This window comes from Oncorhynchus keta, unplaced genomic scaffold (genome assembly GCF_023373465.1).
Source record: "Oncorhynchus keta strain PuntledgeMale-10-30-2019 unplaced genomic scaffold, Oket_V2 Un_contig_15490_pilon_pilon, whole genome shotgun sequence".
In the NCBI taxonomy this organism is placed as follows: Eukaryota; Metazoa; Chordata; class Actinopteri; order Salmoniformes; family Salmonidae; genus Oncorhynchus; species Oncorhynchus keta.
In genome coordinates this window covers 9,389-24,285 of record NW_026279344.1, presented here as the reverse complement: position 1 = coordinate 24,285, position 14,897 = coordinate 9,389, and the positions used below count along the sequence as shown (strand labels likewise).

The 14,897-nt window shown below is 41.7% G+C and overlaps 1 protein-coding gene and 1 long non-coding RNA gene across 3 annotated transcripts in view; one reads left to right on the top strand and one right to left on the bottom strand.

The window, feature by feature from the left end:
• The window catches only part of LOC118376152 (collagen alpha-6(VI) chain-like), a 33,162-nt gene extending 19,263 nt beyond the window's left edge, over positions 1-13,899 (bottom strand). The window contains 6 exon segments of the mRNA XM_052502314.1: positions 1-618; positions 740-1,303; positions 1,570-2,157; positions 2,241-2,849; positions 3,160-3,261; positions 13,721-13,899. Of these exon segments, the coding sequence (XP_052358274.1) occupies positions 1-618; positions 740-1,303; positions 1,570-2,157; positions 2,241-2,849; positions 3,160-3,235 (2,455 nt within the window). The 5' untranslated portion in view covers positions 3,236-3,261; positions 13,721-13,899.
• On the top strand, positions 9,694-12,272 carry LOC127918994 (uncharacterized). Of its 2 annotated transcripts, none has more exons than XR_008101650.1 (4): positions 9,694-9,732; positions 10,143-10,214; positions 11,932-11,979; positions 12,219-12,272. It is a non-coding gene; the product is annotated as an uncharacterized LOC127918994 (long non-coding RNA). The 2 variants fall into 2 exon arrangements; XR_008101649.1 differs by lacking the exon at positions 9,694-9,732 and adding an exon at positions 9,790-9,828.
• Positions 13,900-14,897: the final 998 nt, after the last annotated feature.

The window sequence follows — 14,897 nt, the reverse complement described above, 5'->3', positions numbered from 1 at the left end:
TTTGCTTGGCAGTGTACGTCCTTGCATTGTCTTTGACTGCTTTTTTAAGGATGTTGTAGCACACGCTCTTCTTCAGGCTCTTCTCCAGGGTCTTGAGCTTGGCAAAGCTGTCCACATGCAACACGTGCTTGTTAGGGGGATCTGAAGCGATCTGTCTCAGCTCGTTCTCGTCAGCATCCTTGATCCCCACTGCATAGACAGTGACGCCAGCTCTGCGCAGTGCAGCGGCATGAGAAGTTACGTTGTCCTGGGACTTTCCGGTGATGACTATCGCCACCTGCTGCACCCCCTGTTCTTTCCGACTGCCCCTCTCCTTGATAAACATCTTCTCCCTGGCATACTCCAGGGCCTCGCCAGTGTATGTGAGACCGCGACGGTAGGGCAGGATCTTAATGAACTGAAGGATATTTGTTTTTTCTTGGAAGGAGTTGAGGTAGACCTGGGCCGAGGCCTTGTTGCTATAGAGGACGATACCCACCCTCACCCTGTTGAAGTCTATATCTAGGCCGTCCACTATCTTGTGGATGAATCCACGAACCAGCTGGAAGTTTGCAGTTCTATTGCTCGAAGACTCATCAACTATAAACACAATGTCAGCCAGTGAAGCTTCACTGCAATCTGCAATAGAGAGGAAATTGTTAGTCAACAGCAATCTGTTATCCTTTATGTATAATGAGCAACTATTTCACAAGAGATCAGATATTCACTTAATTCAGCAAAATTCCACAAATGCCCTTACCGTCAGTCACAGTGACCACCTCTTCAGTCTCAAAGACAGTCTTTAGCACAGAGGTGATGGATGTAGTCTGGTAAAAGAATGGCGAGGTGGCCATTGACTTTAGCTCTGGAAGTGTAGATTCACCCAACCCGATAGACACAATGGTTGTCCCTTCAGATTTGATAGTACGTGCCACCTTCATCACATTATCCTTCGAATCCCCCCCTGTCACCGTGACTAGAAACTGCCGGTAGCCTTGTTCATTACGGCCACCAGACGCTGTAGTGAAGAAGTGTGCATGGGCATATTCCAGGGCATTGCCCAGGTGACGAGACCTGTTGGGACGCAGCGGCAGCCTGAATTTCCTAAGAGCTGCCAAGTACTCTCCCTTGGTGTTGTGGGTGTTCAGTAAGAACTCCACCTTGGTGTCCTGGGCAAACTGGGCCAGACCCAGGCGCATCGTTTTAGTGCTCGGGTTGAGTTGGTTGACCAGTCGCATCAGAAGGGTTCTGACCAGCTGGAAGTCTGCCTGCATCATATTGCTGTCCACCAGGAAGAAGATATCAGAGAATTTTGGGATTAGAGCTGAAAAAAGAAGGAATACTTGTTATGACAACAGTGTGAATGTATGTCATATTTTATTTTAATTTTTAGAAATGGTCCTTTGAATGTTGACTTTAATGTTCGCACAAGCGGCCGTAACCAATGTCTGCCTCTCAAGGTTGCATACTTTTGCTTAGAATGGTATCCCATGGTACAACTAAGCAAGTCACTTGGATTACATAGTTTGCAAATTCAACATTCACAATTTGTTACAACATACAGTATGTTTCCTTATAAAAGTCCCTTACCCATCCTCTGGTTCTCCATGGAGACACAGACAGTCTGCAGCAGACCCTGAGAAAGTGTTTGTAGGGCCTGGAAACTTTCTATGTTGACCAGGAAATGCTCATGGGGCCTGTTAGCGATATACTTCAGCTCATTGATGTTGGCTGCCCCAACTCCAATAGCAAACACAATGACCCCTTGCTGCCTTAGCGCCTTGGCTGGCAGCGTTACGTTGTCCGCAGACTCCCCATCAGTGAGCACCACAGCAATCTGAGGCACCCTCTGATCAGCGCGGCTACCGTTGGCCTTGGTGAAAAACTCTTCCCGAAGGACAGTAATGGCTTTGCCGGTGGCTGTGCCTCCCCCGAGCTGTGGAAGCCTGTCCACTTGCTCCAGTAGGGCCCTTTGGTCCGTATGTTCCCCCAAATGGAATTGCTTCTGGATCTCATTACTGAACTGGGCCAGTCCTACGCGAACCTTGTCCGCACCGATATCCAGCCCCTCGATGAAGCTGTGGAGAAACCTCCGAACCTCCTGGAAGTTTGTAGGGCTGATGCTGGTGGAGCCATCCACAAGGAACACAATGTCAGCCACTGTGGCGTTGAGGCACTCTGGAGATTAAGGAAAATAATAATGTAATTTATTTATAAAGAATATTTTTCAAATTGAAACAATAAATACACTGTTATAGTACCTTGTACCACTTTGGATATTGGTCTCTTTGCCTCATCTACGGTAGTACATAGCACCTGGATGAGGCTCTGGGAGATCCCCTGCAGCGCAGCAAAGTCTGACACGCTGTACACGTGCTGGTTGTGAGGTGCAGTGGCAATCTCCTTCAGCTGATCTTCGTCTGCTTCTTTGATCCCGATGGCGTACAGCGTGACGCCCTGCTTCTTCAGCTTAAGGGCATGCAGCCCCACATTGTCCATTGATTCACCGTCAGTGATGACCACGCCGATCTGGGGCACGTTCTCATTCACCCGGCTCCCTGCGCGGTCAACAAAGAGCTCGTTAAGCAGGAAGTCCAGGCCCAGACCAGTGTTGGTTTCACCACCCATATAACGCAGGTTTGTAATGTACTGCAGGATGTCCTGTTTGTCCTGGAAGGTGTTGAGGAGGAACTCGGTGCGCGGTGTGTTGCTGTACTGGACCAGACCGATGCGCACCTGGTCGGGGGCCACGTCAAAGCTGTTAACTAGCGTGTACAAGAACTGGCGAATCTGTTTGAAATTCTCTGAGCCGATGCTCCATGAACCGTCCACCAGGAAGACGATGTCGGCCACGGCCTCTTCCTTGCAGACTGGGAGGGGAAGAAAATGGTCGTCAAGCCAATGGAATTCTGTACAAGTGTCTAAACCACAAGGTTTTTGGTGCATGGGATGAGCAATGAAAGCAATTAATCAATAAATCAATCTATTAATCAAATATTATTTTTAGCGTGCTTTTATAAAAACCCATTTCTTATAACTGCTCAGCAGTCTAAAGCCCCAAAGAGTTGGTCATAATTTTACATTTGTGTGGTATTTCTTCAATGCTTCTATGTTTATGCCATTCTGGACTGTGGTCTGCATTCTGGAATGATTCAGATGTCAGGAGACAAACATGCTTACCTGTTTTTTGTGCTCCGTTAACCAGAAAACATGTTGCTATGGTGAAGATGGCCAGGAGGCCCTGTGTCCCCTCCATGTTGGAACGTTTCTCTAGTCTCTCTCCTTGAACACAAACATGGACAGATCAACTGCTGGAACACAGAAAGTTGCTGTTTATCAGATCAAGTTGTGTTGACAACAGATTCAACTGAAATGTGGTTAGATCTAATTTAAACATAGCATCCTGTGACATCCTAGCCTTCATTTATACATTTTTCTTACACGATAACAGATTATTTTGCGCTACTCATGCTCATGCTCAGGGTTGGGGAGTAGGATTACATGTACAGATACATCTGAAAAACGCCATGATTACTTCAAGGATTATTTTTTAATTCAGAAAGGATGTTTTTGCGAAATAAACAAATCTAACACTTCTGTTTTTTTCAATGACATTCAAATCAGCATTGAAAAAAGGATTCAGCTAATGTAAAACAGCCTATAAATGTGTTTAGGATTCAGCTAATGTAAAACAGCCTATAAATGTCTTTAGAACAGGATTCAGCTAATGTAAAACAGCCTATAAATGTCTTTAGAACAGGATTCAGCTAATGTAAAACAGCCTATAAATGTCTTTAGGACAGGATTCAGCTAATGTAAAACAGCCTATAAATGTCTTTAGGACAGGATTCAGCTAATGTAAAACAGCCTATAAATGTCTTTAGAACAGGATTCAGCTAATGTAAAACAGCCTATAAATGTCTTTAACAAATGAATTTCAGGATTCAGCTAATGTAAAACAGCCTATAATGTGTTTAGGATTCAGATAATGTAAAAATGTGATTTTGGACTGTTTAATGAAGGAAACTCCAATTCCCTTTTGTTTAACTAAATCAGAGGACCGCCCATGAGCCAAGTTACGGGCATCCTGGGACAGGCCCTTTTCTGCAACTCCCGAATAAAACCCCAACTTTGAGAAGTTTTCAACAGACCATGTTTTCTATCAATCACGAGAGGACAAAGGTTAGCCAAGTTAGGGTCTTTATAATCAACGAGAAGTTTTCTAGACCATGTTTTCTAAATCACGGAGGACAAAGGCTGCAATGATTGCTGAATCTTTTAATTACCTATAAACGTGATCATTGAACGAACGACAACCGCCGAAACATCCATTCTACAACATGAATGAATGTCATGTCTTTAGGACAGGATTCAGCTAATGTAAAACAGCCTATAAATGTCTTTAATCAGGACAAGATTCAGAGAGTGGTAATGTAAAACAGCCTATACATGTCTTTAGGACAGGATTCAGCTAATGTAAAACAGCCTATACATGTCTTTAGGACAGCATTCATCATTCAACTCAAATCAATGAGCCCAATCAATCCTCAGGAAAGAGTAGGGCTGGCTAATAAGTTCAGCTAATGTAAAACAGCCTATAAAAAAATGTGTTTAGTAGTAGATTCAGCTAATGTAAAACAGCCTATAAATGTCTTTAGGACAAGATTCAGCTAATGTAAAACAGCCTATAAATGTCTTTAGGACAGGATTCAGCTAATGTAAAACAGCCTATACATGTCTTTAGGACAGGATTCAGCTAATGTAAAACAGCCTATAAATGTGTTTAGGATTCAGCTAATGTAAAACAGCCTATAAATGTGTTTAGGATTCAGCTAATGTAAAACAGCCTATAAATGTGTTTAGGATTCAGCTAATGTAAAACAGCCTATAAATGTCTTTAGAACAGGATTCAGCTAATGTAAAACAGCCTATAAATGTCTTTAGAACAGGATTCAGCTAATGTAAAACAGCCTATAAATGTCTTTAGGACAGGATTCAGCTAATGTAAAACAGCCTATAAATGTCTTTAGGACAGGATTCAGCTAATGTAAAACAGCCTATAAATGTCTTTAGAACAGGATTCAGCTAATGTAAAACAGCCTATAAATGTCTTTAGGACAGGATTCAGCTAATGTAAAACAGCCTATAATGTGTTTAGGATTCAGCTAATGTAAAACAGCCTATAAATGTCTTTAGGACAGGATTCAGCTAATGTAAAACAGCCTATAAATGTCTTTAGGACAAGATTCAGCTAATGTAAAACAGCCTATACATGTCTTTAGGACAGGATTCAGCTAATGTAAAACAGCCTATACATGTCTTTAGGACAGGATTCAGCTAATGTAAAACAGCCTATAAATGTGTTTAGGATTCAGCTAATGTAAAACAGCCTATAAATGTCTTTAGGACAGGATTCAGCTAATGTAAAACAGCCTATAAATGTCTTTAGGACAGGATTCAGCTAATGTAAAACAGCCTATACATGTCTTTAGGACAGGATTCAGCTAATGTAAAACAGCCTATAAATGTGTTTAGGATTCAGCTAATGTAAAACAGCCTATAAATGTGTTTAGGATTCAGCTAATGTAAAACAGCCTATACATGTCTTTAGGACAGGATTCAGCTCATGTAAAACAGCCTATAAATGTGTTTAGGATTCAGCTAATGTAAAACAGCCTATAAATGTGTTTAGGATTCAGCTAATGTAAAACAGCCTATAAATGTCTTTAGGACAGGATTCAGCTAATGTAAAACAGCCTATAAATGTCTTTAGGACAAAGGCCGTTTTGAAAATAGTTTATCTATGGATTATCTGTAGATTCGACCACCATTCCCAAATGGATTCCAAATATGGCGTCCTATCTTGCAAGCCACCTAAAATAAAAATACAATTCTGACAGGTTTCCCTTTAAAAAAACAATGCTTGATGTGCTTGGGTCCAGTCAGACTTACTCCAGAGAAAAGGTAAGGGAAATGGCTAGAACATACTGTACAGTTTTTCAGTCAGAATGCGCAACAACAATCAACTCAGCAATTAAAACTGACCGTATCAACAGAGAGAGTGTGTCTGTGTGTGTGTGCCTGGTTAATGTGTACTGTATGTGTCTGGTTGTTTAAAAGTCTTATACCATTGCTTGTTGAGGCCCGATCCCAATGAGTTGAGAAATTCAGAAAACGGGGGTCCATCCTAACCGGATGCATCTGGACGTAATCAGGATTTGCAGACCCCCATTTCAAACCAGAATCGCATTTGAATGACAGTGATTGAAAGGGCGATCTTGACATCTCATTTGTTCAGGTCAGAGTCCACTGAATATACTTACATCTGGGTCTAACAGATCTCCATGCACATTTCCTTCACTCTCTGTTCTCTACCTCGGTTTATTTAGGCATCGTTCAAAGCAGTTCCTTTCCCTCAACAGAGTGAGGTCTAAAGAAGTGGGGGCCCATTGTTTTCAATGGCAAAACATCTATTCCACTCAGAGACTGTGGTCACAGATTGACCGTGAACATTCAGGCACAAGGGATCTGTTAACTTAGGGAGTACTTTAAAGCTTTCTACAGGACAATGATTACACCACCAACATTTGGTTTACCTCTTCATGACGAGTCAAGGTCAAGATTGTCTATGGTCAGAACGGTCCAGTACAATTATCCAAGACTGACTCTTTAACGTAACATATAAATCAACAATAGGGTTTCAGTGGCTGGTTTATTTCAAACTTAATTTCTGTTTGTTACCTATCAATCCATGTTGACTGTTGAACTGATGACTGTGGGGTTCTGGTAGGCATCAGTTATTAACTGCTTTAGCTGCATGACTGTTCCATTAAACATACACATCATCATCATCACAAAGCCCAAAGACGTGAATGGATCCTATTTCTTCACTACAGCTGTATGCTGTTGTTAGCTCTGCTGACAAGACGTCCTAGACCTGTGGGATAACCCCTCCTCTTTCTCTAAATAGAGAAGCCTAACATCTACATCTTATCACTTTCGATTTACAGCTGGTGCTAGCTGTGTTTTATACACAGACGTTGAGGCTTTAGGAGGTGTAAACAAAGAAACTTGGCTGTTTAATGTACAGAACTACAGGTCATGCTAGTCTGGCTGTGGACCACAGGGGCTTGTTTACACAGGCAGCCCAATTCAGATCTTTTGTCAATTATTTCCATATCTGATACCTATCTGATCTTGTCCCTAATGTGTAAACAGCAACAACAAAAAACACATGGAATCTGATCTTTTGACTTGTGATTTACTCTATACCACCACCATACTGTATGTGGATCTCAATCCTGACACAATTCTGATGGTACATGTGACCTCAGTCTAGATGCTCAAATCAGAACTGATTTACTCTGAGGTGTTCCTTTTTTTGGACATGACCTGCCATTACCATGGCAACCACCCCAACATTTGAACTTCTACATGATCGGTGTCCCTATACTGGGATGGTTGAGCTAACGTGCGCTCATGTGATTTGCATGACAGTTGTAAGTAACAGCAAACTTTCCAGGACATAGACATGTCTTATATGGGATGAAAGCTTACATTTTTGTTAATCTAACACACTGTCCAATAACAGTAGCTATTACAGTGAAAGAATGCCATGCTATAGTTTGAGGAGAGTGCACAACAACAAAAAACGTTTATTCCAGCAACTGGTTTGATATATTCACCTCTGAAGGTAAATAATTGACTTACATTCAGTAATCTTGCTCTGATTTGTCATCCTGATGGTCCCAGAGATAAAATGTAGCATAGTCGTGTTTGATCAAATCTATTTTTATATTCAAATGTAGGAACTGTGTTCTACACTTTGAACCCCTGCTTTCTCTGGCTCCGCATCCACCCCGCCCGGCCATCTACTTCAGAGGCTACATCTGTGTGAATGAGCAAATCTGATATGGGTAAAATGTCTGGACACTGAGTCTGGACACTCAGAAAAAAAGATTGGATATGGAAAAAAAATGTGAATTGTGTTCTTCGGGTAGCTGTGTGAACACAGTCAGTTTGTTCACACAGCCAGAGTGTTTCTGAAAAGGCTTTTTACAGGGGGAGTGGCAGCAGCTTTTCCAGAAAACCACTATCACAGCTCATTTCAATCATATTGATTATTCAGAAGCCTGTGAAACTGTTCCTGTTTAAAAAAAATATGTTCTTATAGATTCTTATTTGTCATGTAGCTGAGTTAGATCACCTTGGCAGCAGTGGTTTCTGCAGTCTTACTGTTATTCACAATGTGGCGGTTGGTGAGTGATGCAGTTGACATCTATCAGTGGCTGAGGTTTCAACAATCCAATGTTGCCGATTTAAGTAATGTAGTGTTGGCTACAATAGTGTTGCCATGCAGTACAGTAACAACCGCAGTAATTACACAGTATTAATAACATTGTACTGTGTGACCTTGATCATCAATAGAACAGAACACTACACTGAATTCGTATTGTAATGATCACATTGTACCAGATTGCTTAACTATAACAATATGTAAGGCTACTTGAACCATAAGCAGTTGGAGTAGCACTGATTAGATGTTATTGCTCGGCTGTTATTGGCTTCAAACTTAGCACACTTCTCTGATTTGGCTGTGATATGATGCAGTACCTCTGAGAAATTAAGTCAGGGCACTTATTGATGTGGCTGTTGTGGTTTGCATGTCATTGAAGACTAAAAACGGTATTGTTTGTGTTGCAAACTTTTGACAGACGTATATGTGGCTTTGGCAAGATCAAGTCTGAGCCTGGGGGTGAAACAATTACACATTGCCCTAAATGGTCTGAAAGGCCATTTTCCCGTTAATTGGCTCTGTCCTGTGTATTAAGCGGAAATTCTCCATTATGATATTCCGCAACAAATGAAGGGTGCACGTCCATGGGCATTGTGATGCAGACTGACACAACAAGAAGAGAACACTGTGTTTATCCTGAAAGGAAATAGAGCAACACTGAACGATATAATGAGAAAGTATCCAAACTTGGTCTGAACAAAAGTATCCCGTCTAAATGAAAAGGTTATTTGGAAAGACAGGTGGAGGGCAGGGCAGAATAATGGTTACAGATGCAGGATATTCATTTCGCCAGTTTCTCACAACAGGAAAGAATCCTACAGCAAAAGGAAATGTGATTTATTGTGTGGGTTATAATGAATGGATTTGATGAGGAGCCTTCATGTGGTGTCGAATAAGGCGTGACAGAACCTGTAAACACACCTGGAGCAATAAACTGTGCTTGACTGTGTTTATCTGGTCAGACGAAGACTCAACATGGTGTCTTGAGTTTACAACCAGCATCACAAGCATTGTACCTGCTCAACCTCAATCCTTGATTCATGGTTTCCTGGAAAGTCAAACTATGGAGTAACACTAAATAATGTACCAACTTTGTGAGTGCTGGCTGCCTTTATTCATAAAGCCTTGTGGGGCTCATCTAAAATCCAGAATCAAACGTGTGGACATTCATCTGGGCCAAAGAACAATCACACTGACTTAGAAAAAAAGGTTTCCCAAATTAACCCCCTGTAGAAAAGGTTCTACAAGGAACCTAAAGTGTTGGCTTCAATAGTTTTTACTTGGAACCAAAAAGGGTTCTTCAAATAGTTATTCTATGGGGACAGCCGATGAACCGTTTGAGGTTTTAGATATACACTGTTACACAACAAACAAGACATCACAAGATGCTAACATCCCAGCATCATAGGGTGCTAACATCCCAGCATCATAAGGTACTAACATCCCAGCATCATAAGGTGCTAACATCCCATCATCATAAGGTACTAACATCCCAGCATCATAAGGTGCTAACATCCCAGCATCATAAGGTACTAACATCCCAGCATCATAAGGTGCTAACATCCCATCATCATAAGGTGCTAACATCTCAGCATCATAAGGTGCTAACATCTCAGCATCATAAGATGCTAACATCCCAGCATCATAAGGTGCTAACATCCCAGCATCATAAGGTGCTAACATCCCAGCATCATAAGATGCTAACAGCCCAGCATCGTAAAGGTGCTAACATCCCAGCATCATAAGGTACTAACATCCCAGCATCATAAGATGCTAACAGCCCAGCATCGTAAAGGTGCTAACATCCCAGCATCATAAGGTACTAACAGCCCAGCATCATAAGGTGCTAACATCCCAGCATCATAAGGTACTAACATCCCAGCATCATAAGATACTAACATCCCAGCATCATAAGGTACTAACATCCCAGCATCATAAGGTACTAACACCCCAGCATCATAAGATACTAACACCCCACCACTGCGACTTGTATGCTCTAGTCGGCTGGCCCTCGCTACATATTCGTCGCCAGACCCACTGGCTCCAGGTCATCTACAAGTCCATGCTAGGTAAAGCTCCGCCTTATCTCAGTTCACTGGTCACGATGGCAACACCCATCCGTAGCACGCGCTCCAGCAGGTGTATCTCACTGATCATCCCTAAAGCCAACACCTCATTTGGCCGCCTTTCGTTCCAGTACTCTGCTGCCTGTGACTGGAACGAACTGCAAAAATCGCTGAGGTTGGAGACTTTTATCTCCCTCACCAACTTCAAACATCAGCTATCTGAGCAGCTAACCGATCGCTGCAGCTGTACATAGTCTATTGGTAAATAGCCCACCCATTTTCACCTACCTCATTTCCATACTGTTTTTATACTGTTTTTATTTATTTACTTTTCTGCTCTTTTGCACACCAATATCTCTACCTGTACATGACCATCTGATCATTTATCACTCCAGTGTTAATCTGCAAAATTGTATTATTCGCCTACCTCCTCATGCCTTTTGCACACATTGTATATAGACTGCCCATTTTTTCTACTGTGTTATTGACTTGCTAATTGTTTACTCCATGTGTAACTCTGTGTTGTCTGTTCACACTGCTATGCTTTATCTTGGCCAGGTCGCAGTTGCAAATGAGAACTTGTTCTCAACTAGCCTACCTGGTTAAATAAAGGTGAAATAAAATAAAATAAAAAAATCATAAGATACTAACATCCCAGCATCATAAGGTACCAATACTCCAGCATCAAAAGATACTAACATCCCAGCATCATAAGATACTAACATCCCAGCATCATAAGGTACCAATACCCCAGCATCATAAGATACTAACATCCCAGCATCATAAGGTACCAATACTCCAGCATCATAAGGTGCTAACACCCCAGCATCATAAGGTACTAATACCCCAGCATCATAAGGTACTAACATCCCAGCATCATAAGGTACTAACATCCCAGCATCATAAGATACTAACATCCCAGCATCATAAGGTACTAACATCCCAGCATCATAAGGTACTAACATCCCAGCATCATAAGGTACCAACACCCCAGCATCATAAGATACCAGCATCACCCCAGCATCATAAGATACTAACACCCCAGCATCATAAGATACATCATAAGGTGCTAACACCCCAGCATCATAAGGTGTTAACACCCCAGCATCATAAGGTACTAACATCCCAGCATCATAAGGTACTAACATCCCAGCATCATAAGATACTAATCATAAGGTACTAACCCCAGCATCATAAGATACTAACATCCCAGCATCATAAGATACTAACATCCCAGCATCATAAGGTAACATCCCAGCATCATAAGGTACTAACATCCCAGCATCATAAGATACTAACATCCCAGCATCATAAGATACTAACATCCCAGCATCATAAGATACTAACATCCCAGCATCATAAGTAACACCCCAGCATCATAAGATACTAACACATAAGGTACTAACATCCCAGCATCATAAGATACTAACACCCCAGCATCATAAGGTACTAACATCCCAGCATCATAAGGTACTAACATCCCAGCATCATAAGATACTAACATCCCAGCATCATAAGATACTAACACCCCAGCATCATAAGATACTAACATCCCAGCATCATAAGATACTAACATCCCAGCATCATAAGGTACTAACATCCCAGCATCATAAGATACTAACATCCCAGCATCATAAGGTACTAACATCCCAGCATCATAAGGTACTAACATCCCAGCATCATAAGATACTAACACCCCAGCATCATAAGATACTAACACCCCAGCATCATAAGATACTAACACCCCAGCATCATAAGATACTAACAGCCCAGCATCATAAGGTACTAACACCCAGCATCATAAGATACTAACACTCCAGCATCATAAGATACTAACATCCCAGCATCATAAGATACTAACACCCCAGCCTCATAAGGTACTAACAGCCCAGCATCATAAGATACTAACATCCCAGCATCATAAGATACTAACATCCCAGCATCATAAGGTACTAACATCCCAGCATCATAAGATACTAACACCCCAGCATCATAAGATACTAACACCCCAGCATCATAAGATACTAACACCCCAGCATCATAAGATACTAACACCCCAGCATCATAAGATACTAACACCCCAGCATCATACGGTACTAACACCCCAGCATCATAAGGTACTAACAGCCCAGCATCATAAGATACTAACAGCCCAGCATCATAAGATACTAACATCCCAGCATCATAAGGTACTAACACCCCAGCATCATAAGGTACTAACATCCCAGCATCATAAGGTACTAACACCCCAGCCTCATAAGATACTAACACCCCAGCATCATAAGATACTAACATCCCAGCATCATAAGGTACTAACATCCCAGCATCATAAGATACTAACATCCCAGCATCATAAGGTACTAACATCCCAGCATCATAAGGTACTAACACCCCAGCATCATAAGGTACTAACACCCCAGCATCATAAGATACTAACATCCCAGCATCATTTGTCATCCATTGACAAACTTCATTATTGAACAACCATACTTTAACAGGGGAATGGTCTATTATGCAACTGTACAGCATGGTGATTAATGGTGGGTAGTATGATAAGCATGATCTGCAGTAGTCTGGAGTGTCTGGAAATACTGTTACAGCATCCAGCTGGCAGGAGGCTCCACTACCAGTGAACACCATTTATCTACAACCAACACACCCATTTTGGGAACAAAGACTGTCACAGAATGTTTGAGAAAGTTATCCAAATGTTCTCAGAACATGATTTTGGCAAATGGACAAGAATTTCTTACAATTAATTTCAAGCACACATGCACGTACGCACACATACCATTCTACTGTTTATTTTGATCCGGTTTATCCACGGCAAAGATATATATTTTCCATAATAATTTGAACCTAATTAATTTGTTCAATACACTCTTCAAACATGTTGAACATACAAGTTGCGCATGCTGTCTATAGCCTAACTATAATCAACAAGGCAGCTGTATTATCTTTGTAGCCCTAAATGTTTAACATTTCAGAGTAGACTATTCACTTGCTGAACTTAAATGAACACAAACTGCGACAACAGGTAGGCCTATCCAATGGACACCATCATTAGAGGGATTTGTGATCAATTCACTTCAGCCTATTTATTTTATTAGCCTACACGATTATTTTATATTTTAAAAAATGTACTTAACAACTTTGCACTTAGAATAACATCCTCAAAACCACCCATTGACTTCAAAAGTTTGTCTATAAAAACCTACATTATATTTCCAAGTATGTCCCTCAAAAGGATAATTAGGCATATACACTGAGACATTGTCAGCAAATTCGTTAAATCACAACATTTTTGTATTATTTCAATGTAGACTAGGTTTGCATGCACAACAAACAAACAAAACGTGAGGAAAATGTATAAACTTACAATGTGGCTGATGCACTATCTGGTGCGCGCAGGCAGGAATCCCATTCCCTTATAGAACCCAAAGCCCAATCTTGTTCTGCAGAAATTGGGACGGCCGGCCACTCCTCACACCCCGCCCCGAATCATCGAATGGTTAGGCAAAGAGTAGCCTACAGTATTCATCCCGCTACTATTCGGTATAGTCTACACGACCTGTGCGTCATACACACCCCTACATCCCCCTGAATTAGTTCTACCGGGAAAGTTGATGTTCGGAGCCGCGGGAAGGAATTCTAAGGAAATTGTGAAGCAGATATAAATAGTAAAGTGATGTAACAGGAGTGGTTATTTGTACCAGGAGACTAACACCATTACATATTGGTGTTATAATATTAGCCTTTACAATATAGGCCTAGTGTTGTTGGTCTTTATCGGTTATGCAAGGCTCTCTGGGGAAATTCAAACGGCTGATTGAGGACCATTTGTTTTCTACGATTGTGTTTTGCAAGAGGAGCGGGAATGTGCCTCCAGTGCTATATGCTCTTCAACGTTTAATGAGATTTACAAACCTCACAACTGTCACGACTCCGACCGAAGGTGGCTCCCTTCCCGTTCGGGTGGCGCTCAGCGGTCGTCGTCGCCGGCTTACTAGCTGCCACTGATTATTTTCGCCCCCTCCTTGTGTGTTTATTGATTGCACCTGTTTTGAGTTTGTTGTAATTAGTTGGCCTTTATTATTCAGCCGGCCCGCCCGTTTCTTTGTGCGGGATTGATTATTGTAACCCTGGTGTTTAATAAAGACGAATGGTGTATGTTCGTATATAGTGCTGGACTGTTTTCGTTCCCCGTGTCTGGGGCATTTTGTTTTGAGCACCCAGTGTTTAGTTGGGTGGCCGTGTGTGCATTTAAAGAGCACTATATTGAACTTTCCTGCGCCTGACTTCACACTGGACACCCAGTACCTTACAACAACCTTGCCAAACCTCACAACCTTGTCTTTCTTTTCTGTAACTTTCAGTGACAATTACTAACACCTTTGATCATTTTGCTGTTACCTATCCAGACCAAGCAGGACAGGTGAAATATAACTGCACCTCTCTGCTCTAGGACACCCCACTCCAAAACACACCTTCCGTGATCTCCATCCCATTTCTGACACCAGTGCAGAAGAAGTTGGGGCTCCCGAGTGGTGCAGTAG